Source organism: Colobus angolensis, unplaced genomic scaffold (assembly GCF_000951035.1).
Source record: "Colobus angolensis palliatus isolate OR3802 unplaced genomic scaffold, Cang.pa_1.0 Scaffold224, whole genome shotgun sequence".
Lineage (NCBI taxonomy): Eukaryota > Metazoa > Chordata > Mammalia > Primates > Cercopithecidae > Colobus > Colobus angolensis.
Genome location: NW_012115422.1, coordinates 3,092,266 through 3,112,188, shown reverse-complemented (window position 1 = coordinate 3,112,188; position 19,923 = coordinate 3,092,266). Strand labels below are relative to the sequence as shown.

Below are 19,923 nucleotides of genomic sequence, written 5' to 3'. Positions count from 1 at the left end.
CTCTTAGGTGGGAACTGAACAATGAGATCACTTGGACACAGGGCAGGGAACATCACATACTGGGGCCTGTCAGGGGGTGGGGGCCTGGGGGAGGGATAGCATTAGGAGAAATACCTAACATAAATGAAGAGTTGATGGGTGCAGCAAACCAACATGCCACATGTATACATATATATCAAACCTGCACATTGTGCACATGTACTCTAGAACTTAAAGTATAAATAATAATAATAATAATGATCTATGTAGAAATCAGAAACCACAATTCAATGAGCATAAAAAGCTTTAAAGAGAGTGAATTTGTTACCAAAAAATATGAAATGTTACTTGAGAGCACATTTGAAGACATATCACTTCATAGACTGACCTTCCTTAATAAAACTCTCACCTAGAAACTACTCCTGGAATATCTGAGTCAATTTTAGATACCTCAACATCTGACAGCCATAGAAAAAAATCAGGTTATTTCTGAAAGCAACAAAAAAGACAACTAGAATAGAGAAAGATATAAGCTTTCCCTGTGAGAACTACATATAAATAACACACTGATAAAACTGATAAATGAACTGGTAACAGCCCCTCCTCCCAAGAATATAAGCTTCATTAGTACATACAGACCATGTCTATCTTGTTTACTACTTTCATAAAGTTGTAGGGTCAAAATTAAGCAAGAGTTACAAAATAGTCAAAGGTACAGAAAGAACAATTCTTATAACCCAAGAACCTAACACAATAGCAGTTACATAGTTGGCACTCAATGAATAGTTGGGGAGAAAAGGAAAAAATATATATATTCTTTTTTTGAGTTCCTATAATGAATGCTTTAAAATTTCGTTGCTTAGAAAAAAATTCCCAACTGAGAAAAATAATAACAAAAAAAATTAAAGTTCTTAGGATGAACTAGCAGATGGAAGGAACATAAAATATATTCATTTCTCTTTAATTAACTAATAGTAACTCAGAATTGAAACACTTGCCAATGACCAGCACCAACTGTCTTCTTTCCTCTTCTTTATTCCAAAGACAAAATGAACATTTGTCTTTCAAGTTAGATACACAGCACACTCTCTTTAGTTGCACCTAAGCAATAAAATCAGGATTGCTTGCCAATAAAAATATAAAAGTAAATCAAAATTTTAAAGAATTGCCTTTAATAACCTTTTAAAGATTAGATGCTTTACACTGATTAATACCATGGGATTCGAGGGGTTATAAACACAGCTTCTAAATTTATGTAAGTCACATGAACAAAGTTATTCAAATTCTAGACAGGTAGCAATCTATTTTCAGTTCAACCAGGTAAAGCTATCCTTAGACAGCAGACATCAAGTTTTTCTTCTTTAAGACAAAGCTTCTATTCATTTCCTAATTAAATTTGAAATATTTTATGTAAGAATTCACTAAGGACTATTCTCAAGCATGCAATGCCATTTTCAGGACACAAAATAAAAATGATTGTGAATTTTAATTCATATCCTTTTTCAACCAGACACAAAGGAAAATTTGTGACAACTGATGAATTATTTTCTACCTTACTGAAGAGGCATGATTTAAAATTAAAAACCATGAACAAATCTATAAAATAATTCATTTTTATATCAAACAGCTGCAGACCCTGTAATTGAAATAAAGTATCTAAGGTTATAAATGAAAAGTGTTAGGTATCATTCTTGAAGTGACAGATTAAGTTCCTAATCCAGTTACCATAATAGCCATATTTGTAGTTTAACATAAATTAAGACCTTAATTATATTTATGACTATTTTAAACAAAATAACAAATTCCTTTGTACCTGTGAATGTAATTTATAGCAAAGCCAGGTTCATTTTCCAAACCAATCTATTTCACACTGCAGAAGTACTCTGGTATAATGGTATAATGTAATTCTTGTTGTAGAATGTTGAAAGAATAGATTCACTAAAAGCACAGAAGGGGTCTGAAGATAAATGAAGATGCTATTCATTCAAGGGTAATTTCATCTTAGAACTATATGAAAGATGTTTCACTCACACAGGGTAGTGCACGGCCTCAAATTTAAGTACATTTTCAGCTCAAATATAATGTTGCTAGATTGATTATGTTGATACTGTATATCTAATAATGAAGAATTCTAGCCTTTTTCTGTTAAAAAAAAAAAAAGGCTGTTGTTTTTCCATCTTACTACTGTATCTTTATTGTTCTGTTTAATAGCAACAAATTATAAAGTCCTGCTTGCTATTTACTTTTTAAACAAAAAAGTACACAGTTGTTATCCTAAGTTGCAATCTCTCAGAACTGCAGGAGTGTGAATTTTGTTAAGTTAAATATATATTTATATTAGTAAACCATTACCCTTTATAACCATTTCACATTATTTCACGAATTACTAAAAACCACAACTCCTATAGCCACCTAATTCTATTTGGAATATACTTCATTTTCACAAATTCTACATTGACCAATTTTAATGTTTTATATACACCATGCTATTTAAGTGTTGAGAAACTAATATTGAGATTTGTTTTTTAAACTGCTAAATTCTATTTGCAATTTCAGTTCACAATTATCTTGATAAAGATCACATTTTATATATTGAAATAATCCAAGGTCTTATAAGCATAAATCACCAAAATGCTTTAACATTTCTGGCACACAAACTATAATAATGTAATGTAAGACAATCAGTCTGAAGAATTTAAACTCACTGACATCAAACACACATCTGCAGACTCCATTTTGCTTGTTTGGAATACTGAAAAGGATTTTGTAAGTCTCTGTATTTCATAAATGTACACTAAATTATATTTATCCCTTAGCTTTCCTTTCCTTCACCTAACCCTGAAAGTGAATTCAGAAGCCTCATCTGACAGAGGACAATCAAATTAAGAGGAATGTACAAATTTTAAAAACCTAAAACTTTATACTTTGAGGCTTTAATAAAGTTTTGTCAATTTGTTAAAGGTTTTTCATAGAATATTATATTATTTATTAAAATATATATACTCATGTCATCCTACTTATATTTACATCAGGTTTAAACTGATCCTTTAAAACGGCATAAAACCCTGAACAACTCATTTGAAACAAAATGTATCCAACCAAACTGAAAATTCAAAATCATTTCCTCTAAAATTCTGTAGGTAGCTATCTACTATGGCCATTTAAATGACACGACAAATTTACAGCAGCTGTATTTTCACACTCAAGTTTTGTCTCTAAGGCAGTAATCAACCTGCAGCCTCAAAAGAAAGAAAGATATTCCTCTCTCCTGCTCTTTCCCAAACACTACATTTGGATATTATCATTTAGCCAATAATTAATCCATCCTTCTAGAAAGCTTCATTTGCTAAAAGAAGGAAAATGCAAGGGTCAGCTAAGTATTTATCATCAAATCTGAAAAGTGAGTGTTTATGTCCCAGCATTAATGGGGATTATAAAAATGCTGACTTTTGGTCAGGTGTGATGGCTCACACCTGTAATCCCAGCACTTTGGGAGGCTGAGGCAGGTGGATCATTTGAGGTCAGGAGTTCAAGACCAGCCTGGCCAACAAGGTGAAACCCCGTCTCTACTAAAAATACAAAAAAATCAGCTGGGCTTGGTGGTGCATCCCTGCAATCCTAGCTACTCAGAAGGCTGAGGTGGGAGAATCACTTGAACCTGGGAAATGGAGGTTGCAGTGAGCGGAGATCACGCCAGCAGTGAGTTGAGATCACGCCACTGCACTCCAGCCTGGGCGACAGAGCTAGACACCTTCTCAAAAAAGCAAAACAAAACAAAATGTTGACTTTCAAATTATATACTATATTCAACAGAAAAAAAATAGTTTTTTTCTGTTGTCTTCCCTTTCACTTTTAGAGAAAAGCATTTATTAACAAACAATAAGAAAAAGTAAAAATATTAAACGGAACAAGGACACCTGAGCTTAAATGCTATTCTTAACTTGAAGTAAAAAGTAAGGAAAAAGATTACTTGTTCATGCAATATTCTAATAATGATCATCAGTTTGAGACACTCCAAAAAACAAATTCAAATTTTTATAATATCTAGATTAAGCCATACAAAAAAAAAAAAAAAGATTTTTAAAATTGGCTTCACATACATAAAGCGAAATTCTTTCTAAAACTTACTAGAAAATCTCTGTTGCACAATGGATAGCACATTGGACTTCTAAAACTTATTGGAAAGTAACATTTTATTATATAAAGACACTCACAAAATAAGTACATAAATCTTTGCAGTCAAAATAGGCACTAATTCTGTATTCAACATCTTACATTCCTATTCCTTTCACTTTTTTCAAAAGAATTTCCCATTTATTACCTACCTTGAGCTTCATAATATTATAGAAGTAAGACTATCTTTATCCCATTTCAAACATACAAAAGCTAAGACATCTTCTTTTACTCCTTAATGTAAACTATTAATCATAAGATATAATTTACTAAGAAATGTCAGAAATAATTTGTGATTAAATGATCACTTATTGTTAGGTAAAACTTCAAGATCTGTATCACTGGACTAGACCAATATGCAGCAAAGTATTATGAGTGTGGACTGTCGATCCAGACTTCCTAGGTCTGCATTCCATCTCTGCCAAGCACTATTTATTTAACTTTGAGCTCACTGTTTAACCTCTCTGCCTTACTTTCCTAATCTGTAGGAAAATAGGAATACTAATAGTACCTACCTCATAGGGTAGCTGTGTGAAAGGATTATTTATGATACCTACCCTATACAGCACTTACCTCATACAGTTGTTATAAGGATTAAATGGGTTAGTATGAATTAAGAGCTCAGCACAGTGACAAGCACAGGTGGCACTCAACCAATGTTGTTGTTGTTTTCTGTTTATCTCCACAATTTGTGGGTTCTATCAATGTAGGCGAAGCATCTTTGAGCTTCAGTTTCCACATCTTTAAAATGAGGATAATAATACTACCGTGCACTAGGGTCATAGGAAGGACTGAATGGACTGAACGCAATGGTGCACATAAAAGCTTTTAATAGAGTGTCTTACACAATAAAAGTATTCAATAAATAGTTTTAAAACATATTATTCAGTATTAATAAAATTGTTTGCATTAAAGCATTCAATATTAATTTTTAATAAAGAATGATTACCAGAATTAATGTTCACACAAACACAAACATGTCCAAACAAGATTCTTCTTACATATAACATTTATTTTCAATTAATAAAATTGTTTGCATTAAAGCATTCAATATTAATTTTTAATAAAGAATGATTACCAGAATTAATGTTCACACAAACACAAACATGTCCAAACAAGATTCTTCTTACATATAACATTTATTTTCAATTACTCTAGTGTTTTCAGGTACTATCAAGCCTGCAAGCTTCCATTCCTCTTACTGACACTGAATATGTGTTATTTCTTTCAAAGAATTATGAGAGAAAGAAGTAACAACCAGCATTCATTGCATATTTACAATATGCCAGGTACTCTTCTAAGTGATTTACATATGTTAACATATTCAATTCTCATATTCAATGTTAACATATTCAATCCTATCCTACCCAACAGGATAGCTTCTATTATATCTCTATTTTATATTTGAGCAAACTTGAAACAAAGAGCTCTATTTAGGGTTTGCTGTTTTTGAAACAGACACCAATTGGAATCTTCTATAAAAGACAGCATATACTCGGCCGGACGCAGTAGCTCAAGCCTGTAATCCCAGCACTTTGGGAGGCCGAGACGGGTGGATCGCGAGGTCAGGAGATCCAGACCATCCTGGCTAACACGGTGAAACCCCGCTCTACTAAAAAATACAGAAAACTAGCCAGGCGAGGTGGCTGACGCCTGTAATCCCAGCACTTTGGGAGGCTTAGGCGGGCGGATCACGAGGTCAGGAGATCGAGACCATCCTGGCTAACACGGTGAAACCCCGCTCTACTAAAAAATACAGAAAACTAGCCAGGCGAGGTGGCTGACGCCTGTAGTCCCAGCTGCTCGGGAGGCTGAGGCAGGAGAATGGCGTAAACCCGGGAGGCGGAGCTTGCAGTGAGCTGAGATCCGGCCACTGCACTCCAGCCTGGGCGACAGAGCGGGACTCTGTCTCAAAAAAAAAAACAAAAAAAGACAGCATATACTCAATCAATAGACATAAACTTCTTCTTTTTTTTTTTTTTTTGAGACGGAGTCTCACTCTGTCACCCGATCTCAGCTCACTGCAAGCTCCGCCTCCCGGGTTTACACCATTCTCGTGCCTCAGCCTCCCGAGCAGCTGGGACCACAGGCGCCCGCCACCTCGCCCGGCTACTTTTTTGTATTTTTTAGTAGAGACGGGGTTTCACCGTGTCAGCCAGGATGGTCTCGATCTCCTGACCTCGCGATCCGCCCGTCTCGGCCTCCCAAAGTCCTGGGATTACAGGCTTGAGCCACCGCGCCCGGCCTTCAACTTCTTAAACAAAACAATTTTTGCCAAAACCTTGGAGAGTATATTATGTCTTGCTCATATTATATTCTATTATTAATAACAGTGTCTAACACAAAAGCCACTAGCTACACGAGACTACTGGGCATTTGAAATCTGGCTAGCATAAATTGAGAGGTACCGTAAGTGTAAAACACACTTCAGATTTTGAACTTAATATAAAAAATGTCCCATTAATAAATTATGTATTGGTTACATATTAAAATAACATTTGGATATACTGGGTAAAATAATGCATATTATTAAAATACATTCTGCCTATTTCTTTTTACTTTTTTAAAATGAGGCTTCTAGAAAATTTCAAATCACAAATGTGACCAATGCTATGTATTTATTAGATGGCTGGTTTGGACTTGGGGGTAAGAGAGAATAGTAACAGAGAATTATTATCAAAGTTATTGTTTCTAATCAGTATAAGCTTAAGTCCTTCAAAGCACAAGTACAGAATGGAAGATATCTCTCTCTCTCTGTCTCTCTAGCGTGTGCATGTGTGTATAATACTGCATATATACACATTTGGCTCAAGTTGGGACCAGAGAAACATGCTATACTAATACTTCACTATACTCAACATACAAGAGTGAAAGATAGCAAATCTAAGGGTAAATACCTAAAGGAAAAAAACATTTATTTTTAAACTGAAATCATAAAAGTTCCTAGAGTCCAAAAAGACCTAACCACTTAGTTTCAGGGGCATAATAAACACCAAGTGTATATGTTAAGTAAAATTTAAATTTCCTAATGGCCTAACTGGCAGACTATTAAAATATCTGATGTTTGATATCTGGTATCTTCTAGAAAATAATCCAGTTTGTGGATACCTGTCACATTGTTTTGATCAATTTTATACATCAAATGTAGGCCTTTAACTGATTCTTCTAAACGAATGCTGGCCCACTATATAGAAGAAAATTACTCCATAAAGTTTACATCAGATATCTGGAAAAGTCACATTTATAGTCATGGCTACTATCAGCTGTCAAGCCAAAGAATATTGAAGAAAACCAAGAAATTTTAATATATGCTGCTTAATTTATCATCGAAGTGACATATGTAGGATAAAAACATTGAAATGGTTAAGGAAAATTCTACATTGTAAAAGGTCCTTTTTTCTGGTTTTATTTTTAATTGCAACTATGATTTGAGAAACCATGAGAAAGCAAATTAATAGAAATCATAAAAATTGAATTAACAAATAAAATACACACTAAGATTTATTTTTTCCTCCCTTCTCTGGAGTATTTAAAACATTAATTTTTTTAAATGGTAATATAATGGTATTTTGGTTTGTACTGAAAACTGGCTAACCCATCTATTCCAGGGTTTGTCAACCTTGACAAATCTATTTACATTTGGGGCTGGATAATTCTTTGTTGTGCAGGGACTACTCTACGTTTTAGGATTTTTTAGCGCATCTCTGGCATCTATCTACCCAATAGATGAGAATAGCACTCTACCCTTCAACAGTTTTGACAAGCAAAAACACTTAAATATTCTCAAATGTCACAGGATGGCGGTAGGGGGAGTACTAAAGAGCTGCCCAGTTGAAAAGCACTGTATAGTCCTACCCAAAATATCTTTCTATTTGATGAAAATTATTTCAGCACTTTCTAAACTACTATTACGAAGTTTCAGGGGCTCTTCCTAGGGGATCTAGATAGCTTCAGCAGGAAACTCAGTAAACCTACTGAAACCACATGCAGAATAGCCTGGGTATATTTTCTGGAAAAATGTTCTACAGCTTTTGCCAGATCCTGAAAGGGTTATCCCCAAAACAGCAATTTTAAAAGGGTTAAGAATCAGTGCTGCAACTAAAATATTCACAGTGCCTTGAAACTATCTTTCCAAAGATATAAAGATCGAAAATATTATTTTATACACAGCGAATCATTTACTTTTACATTTGTTATCAAGGCATGACTACTTTCACCACACTTATAAACTATTCATACAACAGACATTTAAGGATCCAGTCTACATGCTCAGTCCTATGTTAAACTACACAAGCTAAGCAAATAGCAGCTAAATATGCAAAATGATTGGATAACTATAAATCCATAACCTACATCATAAACATTGTTTTTTAAGCAAAACATCCCCAAGTATCCTATTTTTCCTATAATGCAGCTTAAAGTTTACAGGGGCACTAATTTTTCTTGGATTATACAAATGGTATATACAACTTGAAGAGCTATTACATTTCATAAATGGTTTTGGGAATAATAAACACTCATATAATCAATAAATATATAAGGAGTGGCTAGAGAACCAGAACACTGCTACAAGATTACCAAACAGATTAAAGTTAGAGGCCAATGAGTGCAATGAGCAAAACAATGCTTAAAAATATGTGATAAATAAATCTTAACAAATTAATTAGGAAATAATTGTGAGTCCACAAATGAACATATCACCCCAAATAATCAACACCATCATATCCAGCCAAAAGCAAACCAACTGCTGAGACACAGAATGTGCCTAGCAATAAAAATGATTTCTAAAAAAAAAATAATAATTTTTATATTTATTTTATATACTGACAATTAACTGAATATTACATAATAAAATTATTCTTCACAAGCAAGCAATGTTATATAGATAATGGTAAATCACACAGGAAAAAATCTAAACATATAGTATCAGACTTTTTGGAAGGGGAAAAATATAATTGTAATGAAAAATGATGCAAATCACCTAGGGGGTGAAAAACATATTACATTATTTACATATTTACCTGCACTGCAAGAGAAGCTGCATTGTCAGAAAGTAAAATTTGCTCCCCTGTAGAAATACAATGAAGCATAACTTAACCAAGTAGAATATAATATTTTTATTTTCAAAAAGTATTTATATTTTTTCAAAGGTATTACCTACCACTAAATTCAAAAGTTTTATATCAATGTTATTATATAATTATAATTTTGATTAAACTATCACAAATAATGATAAATTAGGACAGTTTCCTCTAAAACTATTTGATCACTTATCTCATTTTATCAGCAATGTAATTAAAATTGTTCACTTAAAATCAAATTCATTTTTCGTTTTCAAGAAAAGTTTCATTAAAATTAAGTAAAATCTGCTGAAACCTTTCTAGTTAAAAGTAAAAGCACTCACAAAAATATAAAACCAGCTTGCAGTTAATATTGCACAGTGTATCTAGGTCTGTCACACAAAAGAAAGATGACAAGTTCGCTGCAATAAAAATTCCATGCTTAGAAGACTAGGGCTGCTGCCTATTAGTCTTCATTACTTTGCAGTCTTCTGACAACTGTAGCAGGCTGCTAAGCCCCAAATGGGGTCCATAATGTGATCTGATGATATATGAAGAGCTGCTAAAGGGAGCCTGAACCATCCTAGCCTATACATTTTAACAGTTCCTTTTTACTGAGAGCCCACTTTACCACAGGACTTCAAAAATCTGCTGTCTCAGCTATTGGTGCAGTAAATCTGCCAACTGCTCCTGCAACCACATCATTTTACACCGCCTACAGCAGCCAATATAACGAGTCAATAATAAACTAAGGACCTTATAGGCCATGAATAGCTGGTTTACACTGGCAGATACAAGTTTAGGTAAAACCTCCTAGACAAATTATAGAAGGGAATCCCTTCTTTTACATGTTATATTCTCTTTGCAGTAAATTGTATTACTGAGGATTTTTTTGTAATACATACAGCTTGATACAAAGCCATTTTTAATTGTGAACAAGAATTTACCTTTCAATTGCTGATATAATGTAGCATTTTCAGGCCAAGGTTCTGCGGCTATGGAAACAAGTCAGTGATAATTAGGCACATAGAGCAAAAACGTATCAATAACAAAGCAAATTAATAATCATGTACATTTGCCTAGAACATTTAAAGTCAATTGCTAAGGTTGACGTATACACGGTAACTAATCACACTATCTTAGATTCTGTGGTAACCAGTATAAGTAGGTTAGATAACTTGTTTTAAAAGCATGTTTGGTTTATCGTTTGCTGATTTTTTTTTAGTGGGGAGGAGGGGAAGATACCTTGCCCAATCCAAAATGAGAATTAAAAAAACAAAATAGCCCATATGCTACAATTCCTTTAGCTTCTTTCAAATACAGACATATTCTAAATATTATTCATATGTATAAAAAGATACTGATGTCTAATTCACTACAAAAAAAAGTAGTGAAATAATATTTTTAATATTTTACGGTAAACTTTTAACAAAGTAAAATTTCAAGCAGACATTATATGAAAGAATCAAATATATCTGTATCAAACTGTCCATCTTTCCCCACAATCTGGCAGTATTTAAAAACAGAGGAATCCTGTTGTATTCCAGAAGATTTCATTGCCTTGACCCTATCAACACCACCCCACCAACACAATTAGAGCAAAGTTGCATGATGAAGCATTACGTAACTACAATGTGAATTAATGCCAGTAAAGATAATTTTAGGCCTGAAATGAAACTTGACTTGACCCTTAATCTCTCATCTAGAGAAGACTGCAGCTACAAAGAGAATATTACCAACCTCCCAGTGTTTGAGAAAAGCACTAGATTTGAATTTTGTCTAATCAACTGCACTTAAGAAGCAATGGCTCCACTGACAAAATACATAGGACATCAGGATATCACTTGTTGGATTATTCTTTGTGAAAGTCACAAAACATCAGAATCACCCATTTTAATAATGTAACTACATTTGCTCTCAGCAACTAGATATATGAGATTTGATAATAATTGTTATATTTCTAATTGTGTTTATACTAATTTAGTCTCTGTGACACAGCAACAAATAACTTTAATATATAATTCTGGCTGATTTTTAAAAATAAATTTATACATGTGAAGCATTTATTTTTTAAGACTGATCATTTAAAATGTTTCCCTGGAATGGGAAAAAGGAACTCCTTAATTTGCTTTTACTTATGCTTTAGAATGAAAAGAAAAACACAGTATTATTACAATAAATAACAAATGTAACTTTTAGGTTTAGTTTGGTTTGGGCTACACAAAATTAAACTCATATTTACAGATAATGCCATGAAAACATCAAGTAAATAATGAACTACACATAATTTTATATGCTGTTCCCCACAATATTACACATATATATAAGGGCTACTGAATTTCAACGCACATACCAACACAGCAATGAAACAAAATACTTTGCTGTCACAACTTTAACAAAGTAAAATTTCATTAAGAACCAATTAACTTGTATAACAGTTTTTAAAATAAAAGGAAACAAAAACAAGCTGACATCAGCGAATTACTCAAAAAATAACCTTTTCGGATAAATTGTATAGTCAGCACACCTATATTGCTTACATCTATACTAAAAACAATACAATGAGATTCGTTTGTTATAAAATTCTAAATCATCAAAGATTCAATTATATGCATTATATTAATCTTACTAGCAATAAAGCATAGGAATAAAATTCACAAAATTTCGAAGAATAAATATTGAAATCAAGTTCCTTGGAGACACAGATGTGTCATATGCATCTGTGAACCACACACTGTACTATGCTTTGCATACAGTTGATGTTAATTGTCTGTAAAAAGAAAGAAGATATCTGATTAAACCTACCATTTAATTCCCTAAACATGCTGGCTAATTAAAGTTTTACTCAACTTAATATTACCATCTATGTTAAGGTAACAGAACATTCTAATTTAAAATTGTGGTAATTTTAACTCTTGGTTAGCTACTTTGTGCACATACTAGGCATGCATTACAAATTTTTAAAACAATGAAGTATTAGGTTGCTGCAAAAGTAATGCAGTTTTTGCCCAAAAACTGTATTAAACCTGTATTACTGTGTTAAAATTGGTGATTCTGATGTTTTACGGCTTTTACAAAGAAGAATCCAACAAATGATATGCAAAAACTGCAATTATTTTTGCACCAACCTTTACATACACTAGTATGAAACATATGCTGAATATAATCTAAGTATTCTCTGATAAATCAGAAGCTACTTCACTACTCTGTAACATAACAGAGTTCTTGTATGAACACCAATTTATGTGGTCAGTAATTTCAGTTAAAAGTTAACTCATCAGCCGGGTGTGGTGGCTCATGCCTGTAATTTCAACACTTTGGGAGGCCAAGGCAGGTGGATCACAAGCTTAGGAGTTCAAGACCAGCCTGGCCAAGATGGCCATCTCCACTAAAAATACAAAAATTAGCCGGGAGTGGTGGCTGGTGCCTGTAATCCCAGCTACTCAGGAGGCTGAGGAAGAGAACTGCTTGTACCCCAGAGGCAGAGGTTGCAGTGAGCCAAGATCGCACCACTCCACTCCAGCCTGGGCGACAGAGTAAGACTCCATCTCAAAAAAAAAAAAAAAGTTAATTCATCATCACCCCCATGGATTCTCCAGATCTCATCCAAAAGACAAACATGAAAGTAATAGAAAGTTTGCAACATACTACTTCACTGCAAATAAGATCAAAGAAGCTGCCTACAAATACCAAAAGCTCTGTTATTAAGAATCTAAAGCTGGAAATAGGTGAAAAGGGTGAATATTTTACTCAATCTAAGACATAAACGCTGTTTTAACTCAGAAATCATTATTGAAAATAAATTCTCAGAAGGTAACTCTACCAAAACATCCAGTGTTTTCATCACAAATAGAACTTATGACTTAAAAAGAGAAGGCAAATAGACTGATATACACCCATATAGCCAGCAGCCAGGAATTGCAGTTTATCATGCAGTAGACAAGAAATGGTAGAGTATACAAAGAATGACCAGCTGTCTATCTTACCCATGAGCAGCTCAGAGAATATAAATATCACTGACTTAAGTGTATCACCTTACATGATTCTGTTAGGCTGTTGGTATTGTTGTAAAGAAATACCTGAGGTTGGGTAATTTATAAAGAAAAGAAGTTTATTTTGGCTCATGGTTCTGCAGACTGTACAAGAAGCACAGTGCCAGCATCTGCTTCTGGTGAGAGCTGCAGGAAGCTTACATGGGCAGAAGGCAAAGGGGGAGCAGGTGTCACACATAGCAAGAGCAGGAGCAAGAGAAGGCAGGGAGATGCCACTCTCTTTTAAACAACCAGATCTCCTGTGAACTCAGAGAGAGAACTCACTATCAAGAATAGCACTGAGCCATTCATGAGGGATCCACCTCCATGACCCAAACACCTCCACCAGGACCCACCTCTGACAATGGGGATTAAATCTCAACAGGAGATTTGCAGGGAACAAACATCCAAACTGTATCAGTGACAGAGCTCATATAATTACATGTAAAGCATGACATGAGAGAAAAAAAATCTCTAGTTTGTTATTCCCCAGAAGTGCCAAAAGTGAAAATCCTAAACTGGGCAATGGATCTACAAATCAATCACGCAGGTATCATTCTAGGAAATGAGCTCTATAACTGTCTTCATACGTAAACCTATGAATCATGAAAATTATTATCCACACCTAACAGGAAGAAAGCATATTTGTTGGTTTGGGAATACCTATTATGTAAAAGACAAAATCCAAAAAGACAACTTCTTCCCTACGCTTCTCTTTCCCAAGGTCAGACAAAGTCAGTAATCACCCCTTGCTCCCGAGCATGTGTAAAAGAAAGATTAAGGATTTAAAATCATGGCGCTGACAATATACATCTTAAAAATCTGTGGCATTTTAAAAGAAAAATTATTTTAAAACAATAATAAAACATTTTTACATTTTACTAGTTTTTCTTCAGTTGACCTGAAATGTTTTAAACCACAAACTACTTCAATAGTATATAAAATGTCATGACTCGCCTACTCTACCTATTTTCAGTTTCTATCACCAAAAGCACCTCTCGTGTGAAGTGCCATTTTAAACACACCTAAATGAAGAGACAGCCTTAGAAAAAACATAGAAGGTGAGACAGAAAGTGTCTAAAAAGGGGGTTGGCAAGAAATGGAGGTTGAGGAAGAAAGTTGTCCAATGCAGTCAAAGTGCAAGTTACTTGTATTCTCACCACATCAAAAGTAAATCTTACATTTAAGACACATCAATAGTTACATGTGGTTCTTGGAATAAAGACCAAAATCCTCAACATGGCCTACAGGGCTCTACTTGGTCTCTGAAGTTACCCTCTCTACCAGCCTACCTCATCACACACACATTCCCCACCTTGACTCTCTGCACTCCAGCCACACTGGCCTTCATCCAGTTTCTGAATGCACCACTTTCCCCCCTGCAGTTTCTTCTGCCTGGAACAATTTTATCCTCCTATGATATTGGCACATCTCAGCTCAAAAATCACTTCCTCAGGTACAGCCAGGTTAATGAGCGTATAGCCTGTGCAGTTGCACAGGGCCTGCAGTTGGAAGGGCCCCCTGCTTGGTTTAATGTTCTGCTGTCTCGGTCTTGAAAGTGAATACTTTTTGAACACTTCCATTTTGCACTGGGCCTTAAAAATTATGTAGCCAGTCCTATCCTCAGGGAAGTCTTCGCTGACCTCCTTTAATAGTTCAAACACTCCTTTTACAAGCTCTTATAGCATGCACTCTCATTGTATTTTTACATTTAAGTAGTTGTTTACCTTCTCCATGAGAAAATACGCACCATGAATCCACCATTCACATCTGATTTTTGCTTACCACTTCATCCCTAGAACCTAGCACATAGCAGGTTATCAGTAAATGCTGGCTGAATAAACATTTGTTTTCATTATTAGCACTATCATCATTGTTGTTATTACTCTGTACTATACAGGCTAAGAATGTAGCAGGGAAGATAAGAAAAATTCATGGCAAAACATAAAAAATAAAATAAACTTTACTCAAACAACTTCAACACTACAACCAATAACACAACTCAAAAAAATATTAAATAGCTGCCTAAAATTCCTGGAATTTGAATTTTTATCTTTTCTAACTCTACTTTCTTTTTTAGTATATGTTTTATAATGTGCATGATATATCGGCTCAGCAATTAACAATTTTATGATTTCTAAATTCAGGCCTGCGTGCTCAAATGTTTATTGATAAGGACATGAAATTTTCATAAATGGTGATTCTTGGGTTAGAGTCATAGGAAATGGAAAGGGGAACAGTGAGATTGTCAGGTAAGTTGAACTGAGGAGTGATACAGCAGTAACATCTGATGTAAACTACATATTTAATATAAAACATTGTATAGAAAGAGATTTCCAGTTTTAGGGTTAGTGCAAAGGTAAGTAATATATAGTTAATTTATATGTTTTTCTTCCTGTATTTCAAAGGATTGTCTTGCACATATATTACATGTAAAGCATGACATGAGAGGAAAAAAAAAAAAAAACTAGTTATTCCCTAGGAGTGCCCAAAGTGGAAATCCTAAACTGGGCAATGAATCTACAAATCAGCCACGTAGCTATCATTCTAGGAAACGAGCTCTATAATTGTCTTCATATGTAAATATATGAATCATGAAAATTATTATCCACACCTTATAAAAAGCTGATCTCTTGGTTTGGGAAAAGACAAAATCCAAAAGGACAACTTCTTCTCTACTTTCCTCTTTCCCAAGGTCAGACAAAGTCAGTAATCACCCCTTGCTCCTACATACATCTCATCCAACATTGGAGAACACCGTTCTAATTAAATAACTATTTATTTGAAGTTTTTGCAGGAAACCCAGTCATTCATGTACTCTGGAGCAAGGAAGAGTCTTGCTCTCTTCTGATAAAATCATCCTTTTTGACCAAGGAGAAAGTTTGCGGGGGGAACACACGTGAATCAGTGAGGAGAATGGGGATCCCTGCCTATTACCTCCCTAACGTGACCCTTGTATCAACCAGAGTACTTCAAATTTCCCCCACAAACTTCATACTTCCTCATCTTTGTGACTTTGCTCAAATTGTTCCCCTTAAGTTCAGAATACTCCTTCACTGCCATATACCCAAATCCTATACCTTTCTCAACCAAGTTTAAATGCCACATCCATCAAAAAGGCTTTTAGGACTAAGCAAATCTAATTTCTCCTTTATCTATACTGTCCACAGCAGTTTGCATTTTTCTTATATATCATTTTCTACTCTATCATACTGTTATGTCAATATCTTATCTCTCTTTCTAGGAGGTAAATTCCTAGAATGTGAAAAATTCTTGTGGTCCCGAGGTTATTAATTAATATCTTGGCTTCTCAATTGCTCCAAACCGAAGATGACTTCTACAATAATACATGCCAAAATATGAAATTAAAATTAACAATGATTAAATTTTGTATAGGCATCATTTAAGCTAATATCTTTATTATAAGAGCTCTAAATTAAACTACCCACCTTTTAGAAATTAATTATTTCATGATAAAAAAATTCCTGTACCACTTTCATACTAAAGCAGTAACTTACTCTAAGGTATTCCTAGTGACCTACATTAATTCACTCTTTAAAATTAGAATTACTATTCTAATAGTATTCTCTAACAAAAGATGCATTAAATTTTTATCATTTTTATAAAGAAGAAATATATCCCTATATTGCAGATAAAAAGAATACCTAGAAATAAAGCAAATACCAGAGCACCTCATAACTAAGTGCATATCCAATTAGTTATTAAAAGTCCAGTTAGTTCTTTACCTACTTCCCAATTTTGCCCAGGCCCTGATTATGCTACATTTAGTGTCTTCTTTACCAGGAGCAAAAGAGATGCTGCTTAAGGTTTCAGGCTTTAGCGGGAGAGTTTTTTTGGCAAATTAATATTTCTTAAAGCAGCTCATGAGTACTTACGTTGGAGAACAAAGTAAAATCAAAAAGAAGTGACATATATTCTTGAACTTTTGAATGCCATAAATAATGCATAAATGTCAGAAATGCACACATGATAAAGCAACACCCACAACCCCCCAAAAAAGTATTTGCTTCTCATTCATTTTAATTACCTTTAAGTTACCTATTTTTAAGCTTTATCAACCAATACAACAAAAAAATCAATATTCTTTACTACTAATCCATTATCATTTTTAATGAAATGACTGCTAACCAATAAATTCACATATGTATGGCCATAGTCTCTTAAAGACTTTATATATTACTTGTAGTATTCTCTTAAATATTAGGTTAGGATTATATATCTATTTATTCCATTCAAATCAAGGTATTTCAAAGTATGAAAGTGCTATGACCTAAAAAATATTAGTCTAATTCTGAAATCCATCTCTCAACGATCTAATGTAAGAGGAGAAGAGAAGGGCCATGAAAGAGATGTCCTCTGTTGTTTCTTTCTTTTTTTTAAAGTTCTGCACTCTTGATGTACATGACTCCTCTGCCATATGAATGTAGGTGAAGACATAATTTGTAGAATAATAGGCACTAATATTACATGCTGCTTCAGTTCTGTCATATTTCCAATCCATCAAATTGATTAATGCTATAATAACTCTACACAAACCTATCATTTGTGCACTAATGAAGTCAAACTCAGTTTATCCTTAGGCAACCAGATTCCGAAAGCTCATAGATGTCATCTCTTCAGCACAGCAAGACTATTTAGACAGTGTTATATAAAAGGAGCAAGAAACATGTGTAGCCTATCTCCAAATTTGGATGGCTTCCTGCCAAAGTTGTAAATGCAAATACTGCTAATATAACAAAATGTTCAAAGAGCATTCGGCAGCTCTTAAACATGGACAAGTTACTGCAAGACACACAGAGAAAAGAAGGAAATTTGTTAATTTGACATAAATATTATACTAATGATATCAGTGATATAACATAGACACCATGTTCAAAACCCATCAAGTTTTAGGCAATATATGAAGGTTTCATTTAAAATAGATTTTTAAGATGTTTAGACTTAAAATATGATGATATGAGACTTTATCAAAACTGGAATTTTAAGGGCTATGTATTAAATTCAAAAGAAAATCAACTTGCAGACTATAGTGCAAGTCAAAAATAACACTATATAATGATGATCATGAAATTATTAAATAGTAATGCCCCTTAAATAGTGTTTCATAGGGAATGTTTAATGATATGATACAAGATGTGTAAGCAGAAGTGACTCTTCCCACAAAAGGTATTTAAAACCATTTTCCCATTACCTCAATAGTCAGAGATTAGTGTTTATGTCAGAAAATGGCGTTGGAGAACAGGAAAGTGCAGCGTCACACTGTCATTTCCATAGACGTTTAAAAAAAAAAAAAAAGCAGGCAGTATTGTGTAGCACAGTGGTAAGGCTACTTAAAAAACACACTTGCAAGCAGGTGTAGATACAAAGATATAGACTACCATCAATTAAAATAGCAATCCTGAAGCAGAAAGCAAACATTCTAGGACAAAATAGGTAAGTATTAGATACAAATACAAAAGTAGTCCTAGATTCCAGAAGATTCTTCTAGAAGAAGATTTAGACCAGAACTATTCCTTTGGCTACATATCATCATAAGTTTTTAGGAAAAAGAAACTTACTGACTGACATAAGAGTCTACTGTATATCCATTATTGCTTGTTGCATACAGGTTGAGTATCCCCTATCCAAAATTCCTGACACTAGAAGTGTTTCAAATTTTGGATTTTTCTCACATTTTGGAATACTTGCATTATATACTCACCAGCTAAGCAACCCTAACCCAAAAATCAAAAATCCAAAACACTTCAATAAGCATTTCCTTTGAGCATCATGTTGGCACTCAAAAAAAACTTGGATTTTGGAGCATTTTCAGATTTTGAACTTTCAAATTGGGGATACTCAGTGTATATAAATATGTATAGTAAATTATACATATATCTTATTTCAGAAAGTAAATTTAGCCACAGCTACAAATCAGTTTTACCATTCATTCAATAAATACATTGAATGCATATAAAGTGTCAGGCACCATTCTAAGAGCTAAAGGCAAAATTAAAAAGAAAACCAAGTAACTGCCCATAAGGCACTTCTATTTTAGAGGTACATGTGGCCTGTCTCCTTATGTGTACCTTTACAATGCCTGAAGTTAAAACCACTAAAAAATACTGAAGTCTACCTCATTATGACAATATTATCTGGTATACATATAACAAGGCTTAATTCTGTTTGGGCTACACATTACACAAAAACCAAGAAAAAAACATACACGACAGTGTATAATCTCCAAAATACCAAATGAATTCCAATTTACTGAACTACGGCAAATAACTCAAAATAATATTCCATAAATAACTCAATATCTCCAGCAACCCATTCATTTGGAACAAAGTAGTAAGCAAAAGATTAAAATGACCCAGAGTGGGCTGGGTGTGGTGGCTCATGCCTGTAATCCCAGCACTTTGGGAGGCTGAAGTGGGTGGATCACCTGAGGTCAGGAGTTCGAGACCAGCCTGGCCAACATGGTGAAACCTCATCTTTACTAAAAATACAAAATATAAAATTAGCAGGGCATGGTGGCGCATACCTGTAATCCCAGCTACTTGGGAAGCTGAGAGGCAGGAGAATTGCTTGAACCTGGGAGACGGAGGTTGCAGTGAGCCAAGATCGTGCCACTGCACTCCAGCCTGGGCAACCAGAGCGAAACTCCATCTCGAGAATAA

The 19,923-nt window shown here is 34.1% G+C and overlaps 1 protein-coding gene across 3 annotated transcripts in view; it reads right to left on the bottom strand.

Annotated features, from left to right (window-relative positions):
- MTX2 (metaxin 2) overlaps positions 1–19,923 on the bottom strand; it is a 77,286-nt gene that overhangs the window by 35,540 nt on the left and 21,823 nt on the right. For 2 of the 3 annotated variants that reach the window (XM_011944020.1, XM_011944022.1), the window contains exons 2-3: positions 10,160–10,207; positions 9,174–9,220 (exon numbers count right to left, since the gene is read on the bottom strand). In XM_011944020.1, coding sequence (XP_011799410.1) covers positions 9,174–9,220; positions 10,160–10,207 — 95 coding nt within the window. Of the gene's footprint in view, positions 1–9,173; positions 9,221–10,159; positions 10,208–15,422; positions 16,170–19,923 lie in introns of those variants that run through there. The other variant, XM_011944021.1, reaches the window with a different exon arrangement.